We start from the raw sequence: 21,135 nt of genomic DNA on the forward strand, positions 1-21,135 counted from the left end.
CCTTCATGAGGTTTTTAAACGTGGGCCTTTCCCTGAGGTAGTAGACGCCTCCAGGAAGGAGCCTCTGGTCGCAGGCACAGGCTTGGCTTCCACCCCTGTTTGTTGGATGAGTGTGACCCTTTCCCAAAGAGGCTGAGTTGCTATGTGCTTCTCTCTTTGCAACTGCAAGGCCACTAGGACCCTGTACAGTCCTGTTACTTCTCATTCAGAGACGGGCACTTTGATTACTTTGTTGAAAAACAAGTTAGATTTCCAGATAAATCTGAATGAAAGATATATTTTCACTTAGTGAGATCCAACAGGTTCCATTAAACTACTTTTTCCCTCCCAGTTTCTATAACATGTTCCTTCCTGCTAATCTGTTTAGACTCTTGGTACCAGTAGAAAAATATCATCTACATGTTTTGTTTCATAGTTAAAAGGATGAATAGTCAAAAGGATGGAGTAGGTGGATTGAGAACAAGATTTTCTATTTGACACCCATAACAGGAAATGTTTAAATTCCAAATAAGACCACAAACGGACTATTGGAAATTAGTGTACATGATGTATTTTCCCGTGATTTGAATAGAATGTTAAAGAGAAGGGAAAGCAGATGTCTTGGGAAGATTGCTTTTATTGTACAGTATGTTTATTGTATTTATCATAGAATAAATTCAGATGTATCATGTCAATAGCCACTTTCATATCTGCATGGAAATGATCTAAAAATAAGGCGAATGAGTAGAAAGAAGGATATAGTAAATGAAAAGACAAGACAATATTTTTAGGTCTTTTAGGATTGTGGTAGTAGATTCAGCCCCAGGGAAGTTCTAGGAAAGTATTCTTGCCAGCCTGGAAAAAACACATGAACTGCAAGTGGTTCAGCTAGACCTTGAGTCTGGGGGTCCCAGCTTAAATGGAAGGCTGTAAAAGAAGAGCTAGCTTCTGTCCTGTCATTAAAATGTAAGAAAGTATGTTTACCATAGACCCAAGCATAGTGTAGGCAGGCAATACTCATATCTAAAAAACCTCATCATTTCCTTCTCGTCTTCCTTCACCCGGAGGACAGCAGAGGTGGCCCAAGTAGGGTGAAGGAAGAAAAGGGGCTTTCTCCCCTCTCGTCTTGTCCATCTCACTGCCAGCTGCTCCTGCCAGCAGCTCTCACTGGCTCTGGAACTGCATTAAGAGCCAAGACAGGGTGATCAAGAAATCAGCTACCTCCCATTGCCTTTACCTACAACCCCGACGTGAAAGGATAGTTGGGAAGAAAGGATCTGCAGAAGGAGGTGGCTACATTTTGAAGTACAGTTGATCTTTGAACAAGGCAGGGATAGGGGTGCTGACCGCTTGCACAGTTGAAAATCTGCATATAACTTTTAACTCCCTAAAAATTTAACTACTAATAGCCTACTGTTGACTAGAAGCCTTAACAACAACATAAACAGTCAGTTAACATATCTGCTGGATTTTATGGGCATTGTATACTGTATTCTTAAATAAAGTAAGCTGATAAGAAGAAAAAATTGTTAAGAAAATCGTAAGAGAAAAAATACACATACAGTACTCTGCTGTATTTATTGATACTGTAAGTTTGTCATCTGTTTATAAGCTAGAGTGTCAGTCCTACATCAGTATTATCTTACATGATACAAAACACTGAAGATGTTATAGCACTAACACTAGACATCAAAAATGAAAAGATATTGTGAAACAGAAATTCATACTTATGTACAGGTATAACAATTCATGCATTGATAATGGGGAAGCAGCAATGTAATCGCTATATGGTAGCATAGGGTAATATTATGATTGCTTCATAGGAGTAAGGAAATCTCAAAAAAAAGTTTCCATATGTTTATTGGGAAAAGTCCATGTATAAATGGACCTGCGCTGGTCAGACCCATGTTGCTCAACTTTATTTGGCTTTGTTTTTCTGCATTTTTGTTTCATGCTTGCTTTAGTAATAATTGCAGAAAGAGACCTTTCTCTGTACATAAAACATTTATCCTGAAAGTGAGTTATTTTAAGGTTAGATATAGTCATATTTAATTGCCAAAGCCTAAGAATATAAGCACAGTATGAGGAAAAAACCTGTAATAAAATAAGCAAGGAAAAATACTTTTCTTTTCCCCTTTAGTGTGCTTAGGTTACAGTTTTTTAAAAGAGCATTTGACCTAAGCATCCCACTTCTTTCTGTTTATTTCTCTCTTGTTTTCATAGTTATTTTCATGTTCCCACTTCCTTTCGTGTATCTGCTTCCTTCGTAGCCTGCCACAGCTTTTCACCCCATTGTTTCACTGAACAGTGTTTTAATTGGAAAGAATGTACAGATTATCTGATCCCAAGCCCTCACTTTTAAAACAAGAACGCCTCAGAAGCTTTAAGTAGCGTGGATAAAGCGTGGATGAGCACACCAGCTAAAATTTACAATTTCTCTACTTACACTTTCCCAGGGCAGACGTTTGTCACTGATTTTGAACTCAATAGAGCTCTGTAGCAGCCAATGTCAAACAATGGGCATTAATACGGTATCTGAAATCTTTGCCACCTCTCACCCATAATCACACATAAGTCCATGAACACTTAACCGAAAGCAGTAAGTCAAGAACAGTAACAAGGAGTCGTATTTGATGGGGAACGAGATGAGTAGAATAAATAATAAAAGAAAGAAAGTAAAGGCTTCCCAGTATTAATCTGGGGCTTTCAGCGTGAATAGAATATAAATAGGCAGAGAGCAAGGAGAGAATTCTTTGAGGGGGAACCACATAAACAAAGGCATGGACTGCTCCGAGCCAAGCATGTACAGTTTGGCTGGAGTTGATGCTTTAGGTTAGGAAATAGGGGGAAAGAGACAGGAAAAACTGAGCAAAGCAATGATTTCATAAAACCATCATTTTAAGCAGAATAATTCATCAATAACCTGCAGGAATTATTGACAGGGAGAATAATAAAACAAGTTAGAAAGCTATTCTGTTTCCAGGCCTAAAAAAGATAGCAGTTTGTACCAACAGGGTTCCAATGGGAAACAAAAGAGAAAAATATCAAAGATGTCATTTTAAAAAAAAGAAATAGAAGATAGAGCTTGATGACCGGAAGAAGAGAGACCTGGAAGGGTTAATGGTACCTTGAGGTGTTACACTTTGGTGAATGTTGGTACCTTTGAACTATTACATAAAGAAGTCAGGATTAAAGGAGCTACTGTGGAGGAAAGCTGATCTCTGTTTACTGCAGATATGCACATTTTGGGATTGCTTGGCTTATTTTTTATCTTGCAAGAAAAATAGATCAGTGTCCGTTTCTGTCTGCCTTGGACCTACTTTAATTTGCTGTAATTGTCAGAAAATATCTCTGTGGTTTTGTAGTTGAGCTTTGACTTCATCCATCAAACTCTGGTCATTTGGGTGATTTCTTGATTCTCTAGGACAGTGGTCGGCAAACTCATTAGTCAACAGAGCCAAATATAAACAGTACAATGATTGAAATTTCTTTTGAGAGCCAAATTTCTTAAACTTAAACTACTTATAATGCCACTTCTTCAAAATAGACTCGCCCAGGTCATAGTATTTTGTGGAAGAGCCACATTCAAGGGGCCAAAGAGCCACATGTGATCTGAGAAGATCCTTGATATGGTTTCTATCTTCTTGAATTTGAAGAGACTTCGCCTGTGCCCCAACACATGGTCTATCTTTGAAAATGACCCATGTGCACTTGAGAAGAATGTATATTCTGTGTCTTTGGGATGAAATGTTCTGAAGATGTCAATTTATTCCGTCTGATCTAGTGTGTCATTTAGGATTGATGTTTCTGTACTAATTTTTTGTTTAGAGGATTTTTCCAGTGATGTTAGTGGGTATTAAAATCCCCTACTATGACTGTATTGCTGTCATTCTCTTCCTTGATATCCTCCAGGTTTTTTTTGTTTTTTTATGTATTTGGGTGCTCTTGTATTGGGTGCATATATGTTTACCAGAGTTATTTCTTCTTGTTGGATTGCTCCCTTTAGTATTATGAAGTGGCCTTCCTTATCTCTTGTTATGCCTTTCACTTTGAAGATCTAATTTGTCAGATATAAGTATTGCTACCCCAGCTTTTTTTTTATTTTTTTTATTTCCATTCACCTGAAAAACCTTTTTCCATCCTTTCACTCAGTCTGCATGAGTCCTTTTTTCTGAGGTGGGTTTCCTGTAGACATCAGATATATGGGTCATGTTTTCTTATCCCAATAGCTACCCTATGTCTTTTGATTGGGGCATTTACATTTAAAATTATTGTTGATAGGTACTTCTTTGTCGCCATTTTTATTTTTTATGTCTGTGTTCCTTCTTCGCTTCCTATTTGTTCTTTTTATAGCAGACCTTTTAATATTTCTTGCATTGCTGGTTTGGTGGTGATAAACTCCCTTGGTCTTTTTTGTCTGTGAAGCTCCTGATTCACCCACAATTTTGATTGCTGGGTACAGTATTCTTGGATTCAGACCCTTCCTTTGGTGACTTTGTATATTTCATTCTATTCCCTTCTGGCCTGATGTGTTTCTGTTGAGAAATTAGTCGATAATCTGATGAGGGATCCTTTGTAGGTAACTTTCTGTCTCTCTCTGGCTGCTTTTAAGATTCTTACTTTGTTGTTGGTGTTTGCCAATCCTAGCTAATAAAAGAGTAATATGCAAATTAACCATCAGTCTGCTACACCCACAAGCCACACCCACCAGCCATGCCCATCAGCCAATCAGAGCGAGTATGCAAATTAACCCAACCAAGATGGCTATGGGCACAGAGAGCAGGAGGGAGGCTTGGGTTTCCCGGGCAATGGAGGAAGCCAACCAGCTTTCTGCCTGCCCTGGTGGGACCAGGCCTCCACTCAAGGCTACAAAGTTTCAATTATAGAAGGTAAATAAACCCCAGATACCAAAGCCTCCACTTGGGTTGCCGGGGGGCGTGGCCAGCTTGCAAACCACCACAGGCCTCTTGTCCAGGCCACCCCATGCCCCAAGGGAACCCCCACCCTGATCTGGACCCTTCAGGGCAAACCAGCTGGCCCCCACCCATGCATTAGGCCTCTATCCTATCTAATAAAAGAGAAATATGCAGATTGACCATCACTTCAACACACAAGATGGCTGCCCCTATGTGCTCAAAGATGGCTGCCCCCATGTGGACACAAGATGGCCACCACAAGATGGTCAGTAGGGGAGGGCAGTTGGGAGGGGCCAGACCTGCAAGGGAGGGCAGAAAGGGGCTATCAACCCTACAAGGGAGGGAAGTTAGAGGTGATCAGGCTGGTAGAGGAGTGAAATTAGGGGCAAACAGGCTGGCAGAGGAGCAGTTAGACATCAATCAGGCTGGCAGGGGAGTGGTTAGGGGGTGATCAGACTGGCAGACAGAAGCAGTCAGGGGCAGTCAGGAAGGCAGGCAGGCCAGCGCTTAGGAGCCAGCAGTCCTGGATTGTGAGAGGGATGTCCGACTACTGGAATAGGCCCGAACCCACCAGTGGGATCCGGCCTAAACAGGCAGTCAGACATTCCTTGAGTGGTCCCAGATTGGAGAGGGTGCAGGCTGGGCTGAGGGACACCCCTTCCCATGCATGAATTTCGTGCACCGGGCCTCTAGTTTAACTATAATGTGTCTGGGCATCGGTCTTTTGGGGTTGATTTTGTTTGGGACTCTGTGAGCTTATTGGAGTTGTGTGAGTTTTTTCTTCCCTATATCAGGGAAGTTTTTCTGTCATTATTTCTTCAAATAGGTTTTCTATTCTTTGCTCAGTTTCCTCTCCTGGAGCCCCTATTATGCAGATGTTGTTTTGTTTCATGTTATCTTAAAGTTCCCTTAGGCTCTCCTCTTGTTCTTTTAAGCTTTTTTTTTCTAGATGCTGCTTTGCTTGGGTATTTTTTCCTATCTTCTAAATCACTGAGGTGGTCTTCTGCTTCTTTTTGTCTACTGTTCATGCTTTCTATTAAGTTCTTTATTGCAGTGATGTCATTTTTCATTTCTTGGTTCTTCTTCATTTCTTCTTGGTTCTTACACATATTGTTGAATTTGCCTTCCAACCTTTTCAGCGACCTTATGACCATTTCTCTGAATTCTTTCTCTGACATATTGCTTGCTTCCATTTTGTTAACTTCCTTTTCTGGTGATGCCTCTTTTTCTTTCGTATGCGGGCTGTTTCTTTGTCTCCCCATGGTCTCTTCGGGTTTCTGGTTATGTAGCTCTCTCTCTCCTGCACTGACTCAAAGGCACAAAATACAACACAACAAGGCACAATGTACAAGGCACTGAACACAAATGTATTCATGATACTAATAACCCCAAATAAAGGTGACCATCAGAGAAAAGAGAATGAGGGGACTTAAAAAAAAAAAAAAAAGAGTGCAAAAATGATATTGAGAAAAGGAAGAAATGTAAGAGAGAAAAGAAAAAGAAGGGAGAAAACTATATGGGGAGAAAACTCCAATAGAACAATTAATCCAAAAAATGCAAACAACTAACACCCAGATATGAATGCAAACTACAAACAACAACTAATAACAAGTAAGGAGTGGAAAAACAGAAGAAGAAAAAAAGAGGGAGGGAGGGAGAGAGAGAGAGAAAGAGAGAGAGAGAGAGAGAGAGAGAGAATCACACAAACAAAAAAAATCAATCTAATCAACAATCAAACTAACAACAACAATAGGACAGAGAGAAAAAATGGCAAAACAAAACAAAATAAAACAACATAAATAAAAAACAATCAAAAAAGGAAAGAGAGAAAAAAATAGGATAGTGAAGAGAGAAAAGAGAGATGTGTGTATGGACTTGGAGTAGGGGATTGGAAATTAGATATATAAGTAGGATTAATTTTTAACAGTGTGTGAAAAGAAGGAATAGGGAAAATATAAAGCAGGAAAAGGGTAAGAGAAACAGGACAACAAAAGGGGAAAAGTGAGGAAGAGAGTGTTGGCATAAAGGTAAAGTTGTGATAGAGTAAAATGATGCTAAAGGAAAAATGAAAAGAGAATGTAGAACACTAATCCCAAAATAAAGAGAAAAATAAAATGAAACTTTAAAAAAGGTAAAATAGTAGTAGTAATAATGCTTATTAAAAATAAAAATATAATAAGTAAAAAGGTAAAATCGAGTGAGAAAAAAATTAGTTTCTTAAGTAAAAGATGAAAAATAAAAATGTGCAGTAGTGAAGGTCATTCACTTCCTCTACTTATTGTTTGACATGCCTGTTTCCTGTCAAGTAGTCAGGACAGTATTGAAGTTCCCTGCAATCCACAGCTCCTCTGTGTTGTAAGCCACAATCTTGTTTTGAAGCTGGCAGTATTTCTTTGTTACTCAGCCCGCCTGCGGTTGTATTTACACAAGAATCAGTTTGTGATTCAACCCCTGGGTGGCAGTATTCCTGTATTGACATCCAGAGCTATCAGTCCTCTCTACCCAGTATTTAGAATTTGCTGCGCTTCATACTGGTTTGGGGGGATGGACTGCCCAGCGCTGGTCTTCTGATTATTTCTCCCCACTCTGATCCCCAGGTTCCACAAAAACAACTTTCCCCTGCAGTCTCTGAGAGCATTTTTAACTGGGTGATCTTATGTACTGGGCTTAGTAATCAAAAGCAAGAATTTAGAGAGAAAAAAAGAGCCAGAGTAAGTGCGCAAACTCATGACGTTTTTGCCCCCGCACTGCACACGACTGTTCACGTCTCTGTGCACATCTTTCCCCCTGGCACAGCACAGCCGGTTTACTGGTAAAGCTTCAGGCTGCCCTTTTGGCCCATCCCAGTTATGAGTTGATTTCTAGAGTTCCCTTCTGTCAGCAGCCCTGAGGACTCCCTTCCACATTTGCAGACTGTGCTGGCCCTAACGTCTGCGGATTTTGTGGGGCCCAGACTTCCTCTGAACCTCTAGATCCCACTGCACACATTTCTCCCTCCAGCCTGGATCGCAGACCTCACCTTTCTCTGGGCAAAACCTGACCTTTCCTTGAGGAGGTGCAGAGCTCGTCTGCGTCCATGTATTGGTGCTGCTCGAGACCCGGTGTGTGTGGGTTCGCAGCTGGTCTCTGGGTGTGGTGGTCGTAGGATCCCGGGAGGTATCCTATTCTTCCCAATTGAAGTTAAGGCTAGGCTTCCGATCACAGCCATTCTCCCCTTCAAGATGGCACAGTCTCTTCAGGAGAGCCAGTTTCTCTGGGAGGGATTTCAGCAATCGTGGAGGCTGCCCAATCAGGGGAACCCAGTTCAGCAGTCTCCAACAGTCCCTTGGAATATACACTGAGTGGCCAGATTATTATGACCTCTGAACACATAATAATCTGGTACTCAGTGTGTGTGTGTGTGTGTGTGTGTGTGTGTGTGTGTGTGTGTATGTATATATATATTGGAGGCCTGGTGCATGAATTCATGCATGGGTGGGGTCCAGCCAGCTTGGCCAGGGGGAGGGGACATGAGCAGTTGGCTGGCCTGCCTGCTGGTCAAACTCCTGTTCAAGGGGACAATTTGCATAGTAGATTTCTATTATACAGGAAATACACTGAGTGGCCAGATTATTATGGGTTCAGAGATCATAATAATCTGGCCACTCAGTGTAGCTGTCCCTCACTCACAAATAGACACTCCCCACACGTCCACACTCTCTCCTTTTGTTCTCTCACTCACACATTATCTTGCAGCCTGCCTTCCTGTTGGCAGCCATCTTCCTTTTCTCTCCTTTTTTTTCTTTATGTACAAAATATTTTTTGTCTTTGTTGCCCTTATTTTTGTGGTTTAGGTTTCTTGAGCCTTATTGAGCTTTTGTTATTTTATCATTAAGAAAGTTAAATGTGACCGAAACCGGTTTGGCTCAATGGATAGAGCGTTGGCTTGGGGACTGAAAGGTCCCGGGTTCGATTCCGGAAAAGGGCATGTACCTTGGTTGCGGGCATATCCCCAGTGGGGGGTGTGCAAGAGGCAGCTGATCGATGACTCTCTCTCATCGATGTTTCTAACTCTCTAACTCTCTCCCTTCCTCTCTGTACAAAAATCAATAAAATATATATTTTTTTAAAAAGTTAAATGTGGTATATGAGAGATTTCTGCAAACCGTATCTTGCTTTTTTTCAAAGGATGCAAGGTGTTGTAAACCGATTGTCCACGTTACTGAAACCTGGGGGAATGCTGTTATTTCGGGATTATGGAAAATATGATAAGACCCAGCTTCGTTTTAAAAGGGGTAATAGTATATTCAATCTCAAATTATTTTCATGTGTTTTAAAGAATGTCTCATTTATATTTCATGTCAAGATTTTTTTTAAAGAAATATTAAGTTTCTCTTCTCATAATTATTTTCTTTTTTCAGGGCACTGTTTATCTGAAAATTTTTATGTTCGAGGGGACGGTACTCGAGTATATTTTTTTACGAAAGGTATACTTATCTATAAGAATAAATAATTAGTTGTAAAAAAAAGTATTTTTGGTTATTGTTTACAGGGAGAAAATTCAGAAGCTCTAAAAATGAGGCTTTAATGTTTGATTAAACATTGGATGTCTGTACTTTGGTGACTGTACTATTCTACTGTACATACAGTTTGAAAATGGCATTTTTGCCTTCTAATCTTTCTTCAGGCAAAACGGCTTTAAATAATCAGATGTTCCATCCTTATACTCAAATGTAGGAATAGTCTGTTCCATTTTGGAGGTATTGTTTGTCCACATATGAAAAAACTTGATGCTATACCACAGCAGAGGCAGGAGTATGATTTTAAGAGTCCCTAGAAAAATTACTTAGCTCTTGTCACTTTCTCATTTTAAAAAAGTATTTCAGCCAAAACCAGTTTGGCTCAATGGATAGAGAGTCGGCTTGGGGACTGAAAGGTCCCAGGTTCGATTCTGGTCAAGGGCATGTACCTTGGTTGTGGGCACATCCCCAGTAGGGAGTGTGCAAGAGGCAGCTGATCGATGATGCTCTCTCATCGATGTTTCTAATTCTCTATCCCTCTCTCCCTCTCTGTAAAAAATCAATAAAATCTATTTTTTTAAAAAAAGTATTTCAAATGAATCCTATGCATAGGGACTTTCCCCAAACTTATATGAAGAGTATTATAAAGTATCATTTGGGATTTTTGCAAACCAATAAAAACTCAAACAAGGGGCACCTTTCAAAATATTGGAAGCTGTCACCAATAATGTACATCTATGCTTGCTGTGCTAGCCTGTTTATACTTGGTGTATTTGGGTGAAGTGGAAGAAACCCACTTAGTTTCACATTCCCTTCATCGTTTTGTGTTGAGTATTTGTTAGTAAAAGTGAAATTTAGGTGGTCAGTCATTTCATTTAATGTTCCATGTTTCTGACTGCCATCCCCCCTCTCCCCAGTCATATGTCACACTCTTGGTTGCTATTTTTGTCTCACAGGGGAAGTCCACAGTATGTTCTGCAAAGCTGGGTTAGACGAGAAGCAAAATCTGATTGACCGCCGCTTACAAGTTAATAGGAAAAAACAAGTGAAAATGCACCGAGTCTGGGTTCAAGGCAAATTCCAGAAACCATTATAGTTAACTCAAGAAAAGCTCCACGTCTGCATTTTCACTCCTTTCTCATGGCTGAACTCTGTGCCACGTTGAGGTGCAAACCAGAGGAACACACTACTCAAAGACTTCTATAAACTTTTTATTTATGAAAAGACAATCAGGAGAAGGGACTATATGTATTCTGTTGTGGGCGAGCTCTTTGGTGTATTGTAAGCACATGTAAGGGGTTCGGGAGAGTGCATTCAGAGCCTGTGTTTTCAAAACTTAATATGAGCAAGCTTGTTTGAATTTTGTAAGCATGCAATTTAATTACTGTCATAAGCCATGACCTTCCATTTTTTCAGAAGAGGAGAAAATCACCTACGCTATTTATATATTAGTCAAACACAATTTAATTCCCTCCTGTGTTATCTGGTAGCTGACAAGCAGCTCACCTTGTTTCCAGGGAAAATCACAAGCCCAAGACAAAGGTGTGTTGTTATTTTTTTGTTTTGTGGTCTGTTTTCCCAAAACCTTTTTTTTTTTTTAATTCAGAGACTAATGTCTTTCTCTTTCCTTTTCTAAAATTGGGAATCTATAACTGATGCTAAAATTATTTACATACTATTAGGTGTTCAAGTCATTGTATGTTCTCCTTCAGACAACTGTTTATACCCAAGAAGATTCTTAATTGTAGCAATTACAAATTTTATTTACCACTTTGCCTCAAAAGGATATAAGTCGGCTTGTGTATTGCACATTAATAGAATGGAATTTCTAAGATTGGTCTTTCATTTGTTACTTAAGGAGTTTCTAAGATTGTTTATTTTTTATTTGTTGCTAAGTACTTACATTGTGTTGAATTATATGAATACAATAAATAAAGACCCAGGCCTGTTTTCAGAGAGTATCAATAGTATCTAGCTGGCAAAGCAAAATGTGCACATAGCAAGCATCTAAATCAAGATAATATGTGATCAAGTACTCAAGTAGGGAGCTTAACAGCTGATGAATGTTGATGAGGAGTCACAGAAATTTGGGAGAAATGGACAGTCTCTTCAAGTGATCACCATTGTAATAATTCAATTTCCACTGTTTTTCCTTTTTTAATTTATTTAAAATTCAACTTCCTGAGAGAATGTGATTGGTCCAACTTAGGCATGATTACCTCTTAATAAGCTGGGGCAAGGAAGCTTTGTTGATGGTGCCACCAGAACGTATAAAATAGAGGAAAGTTCCTCTATGGAAAATCAAGACAATTTTTTTTAAAAAGAGGAGGACTCAGTGAGCATCAAAGCCCCACTGAAGCAAGTCCTGCCCCATAAGGGTGTCTCCTGCACAACAGATTTTCCAGTGTAGACACAGCTGGTCCTCACAACCACTTGGCCTGGAGGTCAATTCCTCCCAGTGATACCAACAGCAATCAAGGGTTAACTACAAGACTATGTGCACAGCCCACAAAGGGGTGCACCAAGAGTGTCCACCTCAGATGACTTAGAACACCTACCACACAAGGCCACTCTATCAACTCAAGGAGACTTTGCAGCTACCCAGTACATAGAAACAAACACAGGGAAGGAGCCAAAATGCAGAGACAAAGAAACAAGTTCAATGAAAGAAATGGATGAAAGCAAAATACTGAAATATAGAGTTCAAAACCATGGTTATAAGGTTACTCAAGAATCTTCTAGAAACCTCTGAGGAACTTAGTGAGATATTCAAGAATATGAAAAAGGACCAATCAGAAATTAAGCATAAACTGACTGAAATAAAAAATATTATACAGAGATCCAACAGCAGACTAAAGGATCTCAAGAATCAATTCAAAGACTTGAAATACAAAGAAGCAAAAAACAAAAAACACCCAAATGGAAAAGCAAAAACAAAACAAAACAAAACAAAACAAAACAAAACAATGAATATAGTGTAAGGAGCCTCTGGAACAACTTCAAACATATCAACATCCGAATTATGGGAGTGCCAGAAGAAGAGAGAGAGCAAGATATTGAAAACCTGTTTGAAAAAATAATGACAGAGCTGAAACCGATTTGGCTCAGTGGACTGCAGACTGAAAGATCCCAGGTTCAATTCTGATCAAGGGTATGTACCTTAGTTGCAGGCACATCCCCAGTAGGCACATCTCACTCACCGATGTTTCTAACTCTCTATCCCTCTCTCTTCTTCTCTGTAAAAAATCAATAAAATATATATATTTAAAAATAATAATAATAATAATAATAATAATAATTACAGAAAACTCCCCCTACCTGGTGAAAGAAATAGATTTACAAGTCCAAGAAGTGCAGAGAACCACAAACAAGTGGAATCCCAAGAGGACCACTTCAAGACACATCATAATTAAAATGCCAAGGGCAAAAGACAAAGAGAAAATATTAAAAGCAGCAAGAGAAAAACAGTTAACTACAAGGGAGTACCCATACGACTGTCAGCTGATTTCTCAACAGAAACTATGCAGGCCAGACGGGAGTGGCAAGAAATATACAAAGTGATGAATAGCAAGAACCTACAACCAAGATTACTCTACCCATCAAAGCTATCTTTTAGAATTGAAGGTCAGATAAAGAGCTTCACAGATAAGAAAAAGCTAAAAGAGTTTATCACTACCAAATCAGTATTATATGAAATGCTGAAGGGTATTCTCTAAGAAGAGAAGAAGAAGAAGAAAAAGTTAAAGATAAAAAAAACTATGAACAACAAAGTGACAACAAATACATATCTATCAAGTGAACTTAAAAAATCAAATGAATAAAAAACCTGATAAACAGAACAGACTGATGAATGTAATAGAATCAGGGGAATGGAAAGGGAACAGACTGACAATTTTCAGGAGGAAGGGGTTATGGAGGTGTTGGAAGAGATTGGACAAAGATCTTATATCTATGGACGAGGTCAGTTGGGGGGGTGGGTAGTGGGGAAGGCCTGGAGTGGGGTGGGAACTAGGTAGAGGGGTGGTCTCGGGGTGGGGGGGAGGGGAATAGAGGAACATCTGTAATAATCTGAACAATAAAGAATTTTTTTAAAAGGTTAATTTTACATGAATAAATAAATAAAGGGGAGGGATGCTGTCCAGTTACAAACAGCCTGCCACATGGTGATGGTCACAGCCGTAATAGTGGTTCTGAAAGAAAGATCTCTGTAGGAAGGAAGGGGGAAGAGTCAGGGTTCTGGGAGGGGGTCCTTGAATGTACGCTCTCAAGATGGTGAGAAAACGTATTTGGTGCAGGACATGTATGATGACAAGTAGTGGAGAAAAGATAGGGAGAGGGTCATCGTATAGTCTAGAATGGAGGCCACATCAGGGTCTAGTCCCCGGACTGGAGCCATTTGAGGTTTGTTTGTTTCTGTTTTATCCAAGTCATGGCGTGTTATAAATGTATCTGGAGAGACTGGTTGAGGGGTCATCTAAAGCAGCGTTTTTCAACCGCTGTTCCGCGGCAGAGATGTTGCCTGGTGTGCCGTAGGTGCAGACAAGACAAGAATTTTATAATTTTTCACTATTTTGTTTACTTAATATTTCATAATAAAGTAATTATAAAATACTTTCTTTGTGTTTATTTGATTCCTATTCAAGAGAATTACTTTATATATAGTCAATATAGGCACAGAGTTAAATTTCTTAACATTTTCTAATGGTGGTGTGCCTCGTGATTTTTTTCATGAAACAAGTGTGCCTTTGCCCAGAAAAGGTTGAAAAACACTGATCTAAAGAATGGCATGCAGCCGAAACCGGTTTGGCTCAGTGGTAGAGCGTCGGTCTGGGGACTGAAAGGTCCCAGGTTCGATTCCAGTCAAGGGCATGTACATTGGTTGCGGGCACATCCCCGGTAGGGGGTGTGCAAGAGGCAGCTGGTTGATGTTTCTCATCGACGTTTCTAGATCTCTATTGCTCTCTCCTCCTCTCTGTAAAAAAATCAATAAAATATATTTTAAAGAAAGCAAGAAAGAAAGGAAGGAAGGAAGGAAGGAAGGAAGGAAGGAAGGAAGGAAGGAAGGAAGGAAGGAAGGAAGAAAGAAAGAAAGAAAGAAAGAAAGAAAGAAAGAAAGAAAGAAAGAAAGAAAGAAAGAAAGAAAGAAAGAAAGGAAGAAAGAAAGAAAGGAAGAAAGAAAGAAAGACATGCAGAGATGAGGAGCAAGGAAGACCACAGAAAGGTTTTTGTACACACTTGCCTTGGTAGCAAGTCTCCAGAAGTACAGTATGCAGGTTTGTTTAAACATGCATGTCAGTAAATGTAAAAGTTGAAATTTGCCCGAGACTCTTAACTTGGTTGTCTTTGATAATTAAAATGTATATTTACAAGCCAGATTAGTAATGGAAGTATTGCAGACAACAAGGGAAGTTAGATAAGTTAATGTTGCCATGGGAACCCCAGGAGATCTTGTTTCTCAATTTCAAAATCATGGCCCAAGGTGGTTTTAAAAACAACAGAAGGTGAAATTATTCGCACATTCTCACACATGTAAATTGTACTGTCTCTCTCAGTCCTAAATAGCAGATTCAAGCCTGTCTCTTGACTGGCGCAGTAAAATTCAGCGTCTTGTCTTTCTATAGTGTATTACAGCATGTAGTTAACCTTTAGAAGCTTCAAAAATACAGCAACCCAATTTGGACTATGAGACACAAACTGTCCTCTTTTGAGCTCTGTCTAGCATAGACCTCCTATTCCACATAAGGGCTCAGGAAGGCCATTGCTACCAATGTCTGAAGTATGTTGGTCAGTCTCTCTGACCTGAACCAATCCCCTATTTTGAGTTTATTGCTAGACAAAATGTAGATTTGGGGGCAGAGAAAGAAAAATAAGAGAATATTTGGAATATTGTCTATGGGAATTGACAAAATCATGAAGTGTTACAAACGCACCTGCTTGGGTATTAATTTAAACTATTTTTTTAAACTATTTTCTAATTGCATGAAATTTTTATTTTTCCCTTTAGACAGAGTTTGATCATTTAAAAATTCATCTTCTTCTGAAGGAGCTAGATTTTGAAAAGTCCATTTTCTTTTTCTTTTTCCCCATCTCTTTCTAACAGAAAAAGATTCATTCTTTCATCTTCTTAGGCTACACAAACAATGAAACATGCTATACCGAAAATGCACCTTCCATATTTTTCCATTTCTAAAAATTCACTTTTGAGCATTTTCTAAGTGTAAAAATCCTTTCACATGTGAAGAACTGTTTGAGAGGGTTGTGAGAAAAAGCCAAGGTAACAGTTTCTATTTTTAAAAGTTTTGCATGCAGTATGACACATTTGGCAGATTGAAACACCCAGATAATGTTGACTTCTGAGAGCTTATTTGCTGTTTGTCTCAATTCCATATGCTTTGTCTCTAAACCAGGAACACACAATTTCTACCATTATGCAATCTGAATCATTGCTGTACTCTGGTTTCTATGTGAAAATTCATCAGAACGCAGAGAGCTGCCCTCCTGGACATCTGAACCATTTAGACTGTTAAGCTTCAGGTAGCTTCAATTCTTTATTTTTTTTTTAATATATATTTTTTATTGATTTTTTACAGAGAGAAAGGGAGAAGGATAGATAGCTAGAAACATCTATGAGAGAGAAACATCGACCAGCTGCCTACTGCACACCCCCCACTGGGGACGTGCCCGCAACCAAGGTACATGCCCTTGACCGGAATCGAACCCGGGACCCTTAAGTCCGCAGGCCGATGCACTATCCACTGAGCCAAACTGGTTTCGGCTAGCTTCAATTCTTGTCCCCAAGGCCTTATGGTTTTCAGACTCATTAAAGCCAAGATCTGAAGCCTGAATGTGTCTCGCATTGTAACTTCTAATTAGTTTTCATGTTTATTAAGCTCCTCTCAAGTGCAGGCTACTTCACATTTGCATCGCTAATAGACCTTTCAGAACTTCTGCTCCTCGGTTTCCTGCCTCTTAGTCATCAGTAGACACGTTGACGGGGCTGTTTCCCCCGACTTGTGAAAGTGCACTGTAAATTCTAAAGCCCTGAGGTATTGTTATTAATAAAAGCAGGTACAGTCTGCAGGGCAGCACACTGAGCACTGCAGCATCAGACACGTTTTCAGTGGTGTTATGAGACCTTGTGAGGACGCTGTGGAAAAGCAGGGCCTCGCATCAGACAGGAAGTGTGGGTCCTAGTTTCTATTGAACTGCTCAGCTACCCTTAATGTATCTCTCTGTACTGTTTTTTATATACTACTCTTTTATTTACTTCATTTAACCCCCAAGCTCCTACGAATTAGCTCTATGATAACTGTTTAACCCGTGAGACAGGACTCTGAGATGTCAGTGATGGCCACGATTTGTACCCAGGACTGTCTGATTCCAAACCTCTCCTCTCATCAGTGCACTTGTAATTGAAAGGCTCGAATGCTGCTCAGAAAACTGCGGGAGAAGAAAGTTTCTGAGTAAAACGGAGAATTATAACAATGGATGAGAGTTGGATCAGATGACTTTCAAGGTTACTACTGTGAGATCCTCCCCCCCCCCAACTGGTGGGCGGAGTTATGACATTACTGGCATCTGCCACTGAGACATCCCCAAGACATTGAACCACCAATCAGCGCGTGTCGAGTGCCCTGGGGCCCACCCCTTCCTGTTCTGCCCTGGGTCCAACCCTTTCCTGTTCCTCTCCTCAAAAAGCTCCCCACTCCTCCACATGTTGCTACTTTCCATTTCCGTCTGTGGAGTCAGCCCGGATAGGTCCTTTCTCCTTTCCGCACTCCTTTAATTCTGATTTCTCTACCTCCTTAATGAGTCCCGCTCATTACTGGGAATAAACCTTCCTTTAATATGTCTAGGTGGTCTCTAACTCCAGTTTCCTGCACCTCAAACCTTATGACTACAGCTCATTCTGGCTCCAGTGAGACTATGAAATAAGTAGGTTGCCCTTGTCCACAGGAACAAACTGGGAAGGGAATAAAAGGAACCGAGAGGAATGACGAAGCAGCAAAAGCCTTCCATCCGTTCTTTTACGCCTTCTGTGTATTTAATTCCTTTGCCCCGTCCACTTCAGCCTTCAGCCTTCGGCCTTCTGCTTGGCTTCCCTCCGAGTAAGCAGAGCACCCAATACTTGCATCCTCATCACTTAAAGAAAAAAAGATTAGTCTGTACAGCCAGGGGAGGGGAAGCCTTCAAAGAGATCCAGCTCTGGCATAATCTAATATACAGCATGTGAATTCATGGCGTGTCGGTAATAAAACATGAGTGAAAACATCTTTATTTAAAACATTGTACATTAATGCCAATTCAAGCATAAAATATTGAGCGTTTCTTGGAATATGGTTTGAGATTTGAGAGGCACAAAGGTACCAGCAGGATAGCTTTGGCATAGTTATAAATATGAATAGAAGTAAAGTAACAGTTTCATCTTCATTTATAATGAATTGATATTGTGGCCTCAAAGCTACAGGGAAGAATGGATGCCCAGATCTGTCCTTTGTTAACATATGCCTTCAGTGACAGGAAAGAGTGCTGGAGACAAGATGTCTTCTTCCTCTGAGTATGAATCAGCAACACGCAGTCACAAGCCAGTAATAATAGTTCTGCTGCGAGGGCCTACAGACGGTAAGAAAAACAGCATCGAACTGAAAAGGCGAGTGCACCTGCAGGAGGGCCCAGGAGGCTGCCGAGCACAGCTCCCTTGAGCACCATCCCAAAATGTCTCCGCGTACAGTGACCCCAGCTCCGGCAAGCCAGGTTGGCACGAGATTGGTGGAGCATAACAAAACCTGCAGATGGTCAAAGGCAGCCCACCCTCAGCTGCCTCTGCAACACATCAGAGGCAAGCCACAAGGCACCGCTGCTTGTTCAAGAGTTTAAACAGCTGCTTGGATTCTCCGAAGCATGTGGTTTCACAACCACTTAACCTTTAGTAAGGCGCTGCTAGCGGCAGGTGAATGAATAAATACACATTAACACTTGAAGGGAGGAAAAGTATTTTTTTTTTTTCTCTACCCTTCTAAGTTCTTGGCTAATACCCCTGTAATAAAAAGAGAGATAGTAGCCGAAACCAGTTTGGCTCAGTGGATAGAGCGTCGACCTGTGGACTGAAAGGTCCCAGGTTCGATTCTGGTCAAGGGCATGTACATTGGTTGAGGGCACATCTCTGGTAGGGGATGAGCAGGAGGCAGCTGATCGATGTCTCTCTCTCATCGATGTTTCTAACTCTATGTCCCTCTCTCTTCCTCTCTGTAAAAAAATCAATAAAATATATTTTAAAGAGAGAGAGATAGCCCTGGCTGGTTGCTCAGTGGTTACAGCGTTGGCCCGTGGACCAGTGGTTAGGATTAACAAAAGAGAGAGGAGAGAGAGAGAGAGAGAGAGAGAGAGAGAGAGAGAGAGAGAGAGAGCAACAGAAGGAAAGCAAACAAAAGTTTAATGTGTATACCAGTACCTCCAGCATTCATGGGGAAGACCCCAGGAAAACTGGGTAACTCCCCAAAATGGCAAAAGCCATCACCTTAGATGCCATCATCAGCGAAGGACAAAAGATGCCTGGGTGGGGTGGGGAGCCAGTTGAGGGAGGTGACCAGGAAAAGCACAGTGAACAAGGCTAAGGTTGTTATGCAGATTTAAGTTCTTGCCGCCTCCGTGGATAAGTCTTTAGAGATTTAGAGTCCTTCTTGTCTTCTTGATACACCATTACATTTCTTTTTGCAAATGTCTCTTTAAAAAAAGGTAACTTCTACTCAGTTGTCAGAGCTTTTCCTATCTGCTATTGCTTAAAAATAATCAGCCTAAAATAATCCTTATGCCAAAGAGGCATATTTTAGGGTGACAAATTCTGCTCCCCCTTATATTACATAAGGAGGAAAAAAGTCAATACTTCAAGTGCACATGGACTTCACAGGGTTATAAACAGTGTCCAGTTAGCGGTGCGCTTGGCCTCCCAGTGATTTTGAGTCTTTACCTTTGATTTTCTCCAGCAGACAGGCACTCAGTAAAGCGTGGGCCCCAGGAAACATGCATTTCTATCCGCTGATACCTACCAAATTAGGTGAGCCATCGATTGCCTCCCAAAAAGCCCCAACCATTATGTCTCCTACTTTTTGGTCCAGGAAAACTGTGAGTTTTTTTAATCCTTATACAAATTCTTTGGTCGTTTTCAACCCATTTCTCCTTTATGCTGCATTTCCTAGCTCATTGCAGAAAAAAAGCAGAAACTAGTTTTTTTCTCAGTTAATCCTTATATATTGATTATTGGTTGTTGTTTTTTTTTAAAAAAAAATATATATATATATGGGGAACAGCAATCACCCTGTGTGTCTTAAAGCCTTTTCCAATGGGGAAAAGTGCTAAAACCAAGTGACTTCCTAAAATAAATGCTGAGATGCTGTTGAGTCGATTGCATTAGTTTTGTTTGTTTGTCTTTAATGTTAATGTAGTTAACAAGCAACACTATTCCATTGCTGCCTCGTTTCTCTCACCTCTTGCTTCCCAAGAGTAACCTGTTTTTCTGTCAGGGCTGTCCTGCTGAGCAGAGTGTTTGCCATAGAGACTGTGATAGCTCCTCAGACATCTTGAGTTCATCCCACTCCCGCAGGTGGCCCCACAAGCAGCATTTGGAACGAGCACCGAAAAGCACCTGGAAGAGAAGGACTGACATTGCCAGAATCACATGCTGCATCGAAGCAAGGATATTTGTCTCCAAGGAGAATTGCTTTTCTCATTACTCATACTTCTTCCTTCACAGGCCTCATTTATTGTAATGTATACATTCCACTTCGACCCTCTAGAAGATGTTTTTTAAAGTGGTTGTTTATTTATTTATTTATTTATTTATTTATTTATTTATTTATTTATTTATTTATTTATTTTTTAACCCAAATGAAAAATGAAGTTCAGGATCCAGAGAAGTGATTATTCTATGAAGCTACCCTTCCCACGAATGTGCTAGTATGAACTCTTAACCCACCAGTCTTTCTGGGGCCTCTTCACCTGCAGCTTTGTTTCCTATGGGCTCTGGAGATTAGTGAAACAAAGCTTCAGTATAACCATTGGCCACGTAAGAAGCGTCCAAACCTGTAGAGATTTTTTTTTTTGAGTTTATTTGCCAGGAAGCAAATCGCAATGGATTGAGAAAAGGCTTCAGAGAAAGGAAGTTTTGCACCTTATTCAAAAGGGAAGACGTAAGGGGGTTACATGATATCCATCGGTGATAGATTAGGGAGGAAGGAGAAAGCACAGTGGGGAAATCTCGGAGAGTAGATAAAAAGTAGAATGGGTGGACACATCTTTTACATTGGTGGGTACGGGACAGTTAACATTTACTGCACATGGAGACAGTGTGCGGGGAACAAGAGAACAAGGAGGGATTGCGTGGTCTCCTGCTCTGGTGGGAGGTTGTGCCTCTAGGGGTCTGGAAAGATGATTACCCCGACATCCAAAGGTGTGTTATTGTAGATGCAAAAAGACCACAGACAGGTTCAGTTAAAGCAAAAATCAACCTTTGTCAGGGACGATACCGGCCTAGGACATGACTACCCACCATGACACTTTTAGTTAGACAGTTTTCATTTCAGACCATCCTATGTGGTTACTTTCTGTCTCTCAGTTTGTAAGGCCACCGTGCAGGCCTCCCCCAAGCTTGTGAGATTCAGTATGTGGCCCCTTTTTTGTCCACACCATTCTTTACTCCCATTTCTTAAATGCTTTCTCTTCCTAACTCACTCTCCAGGTGCTTC

At 40.5% G+C, this 21,135-nt stretch overlaps 1 protein-coding gene across 2 annotated transcripts in view; it reads left to right on the forward strand.

The window, feature by feature from the left end:
- Positions 1–20,185, forward strand: part of METTL8 (methyltransferase 8, methylcytidine) — an 89,190-nt gene extending 69,005 nt beyond the window's left edge. The window contains exons 8-11 of one of the 2 annotated variants that reach the window (XR_004984868.2): positions 9,063–9,169; positions 9,296–9,361; positions 10,351–10,936; positions 19,894–20,185. Coding sequence is in view for 1 of the 2 variants with exons in the window: in XM_036421084.2 (XP_036276977.1) it covers positions 9,063–9,169; positions 9,296–9,361; positions 10,351–10,490 (313 nt within the window). In the remaining variant the exon portion in view is untranslated. Of the gene's footprint in view, positions 1–9,062; positions 9,170–9,295; positions 9,362–10,350; positions 11,345–19,893 lie in introns of those variants that run through there. The other variant, XM_036421084.2, reaches the window with a different exon arrangement.
- The last annotated feature ends 950 nt before the right edge of the window (positions 20,186–21,135 follow it).

The sequence above is a fragment of the Pipistrellus kuhlii genome, unplaced genomic scaffold, assembly GCF_014108245.1.
Source record: "Pipistrellus kuhlii isolate mPipKuh1 unplaced genomic scaffold, mPipKuh1.p scaffold_m20_p_7, whole genome shotgun sequence".
Classification (NCBI taxonomy): Eukaryota; Metazoa; Chordata; class Mammalia; order Chiroptera; family Vespertilionidae; genus Pipistrellus; species Pipistrellus kuhlii.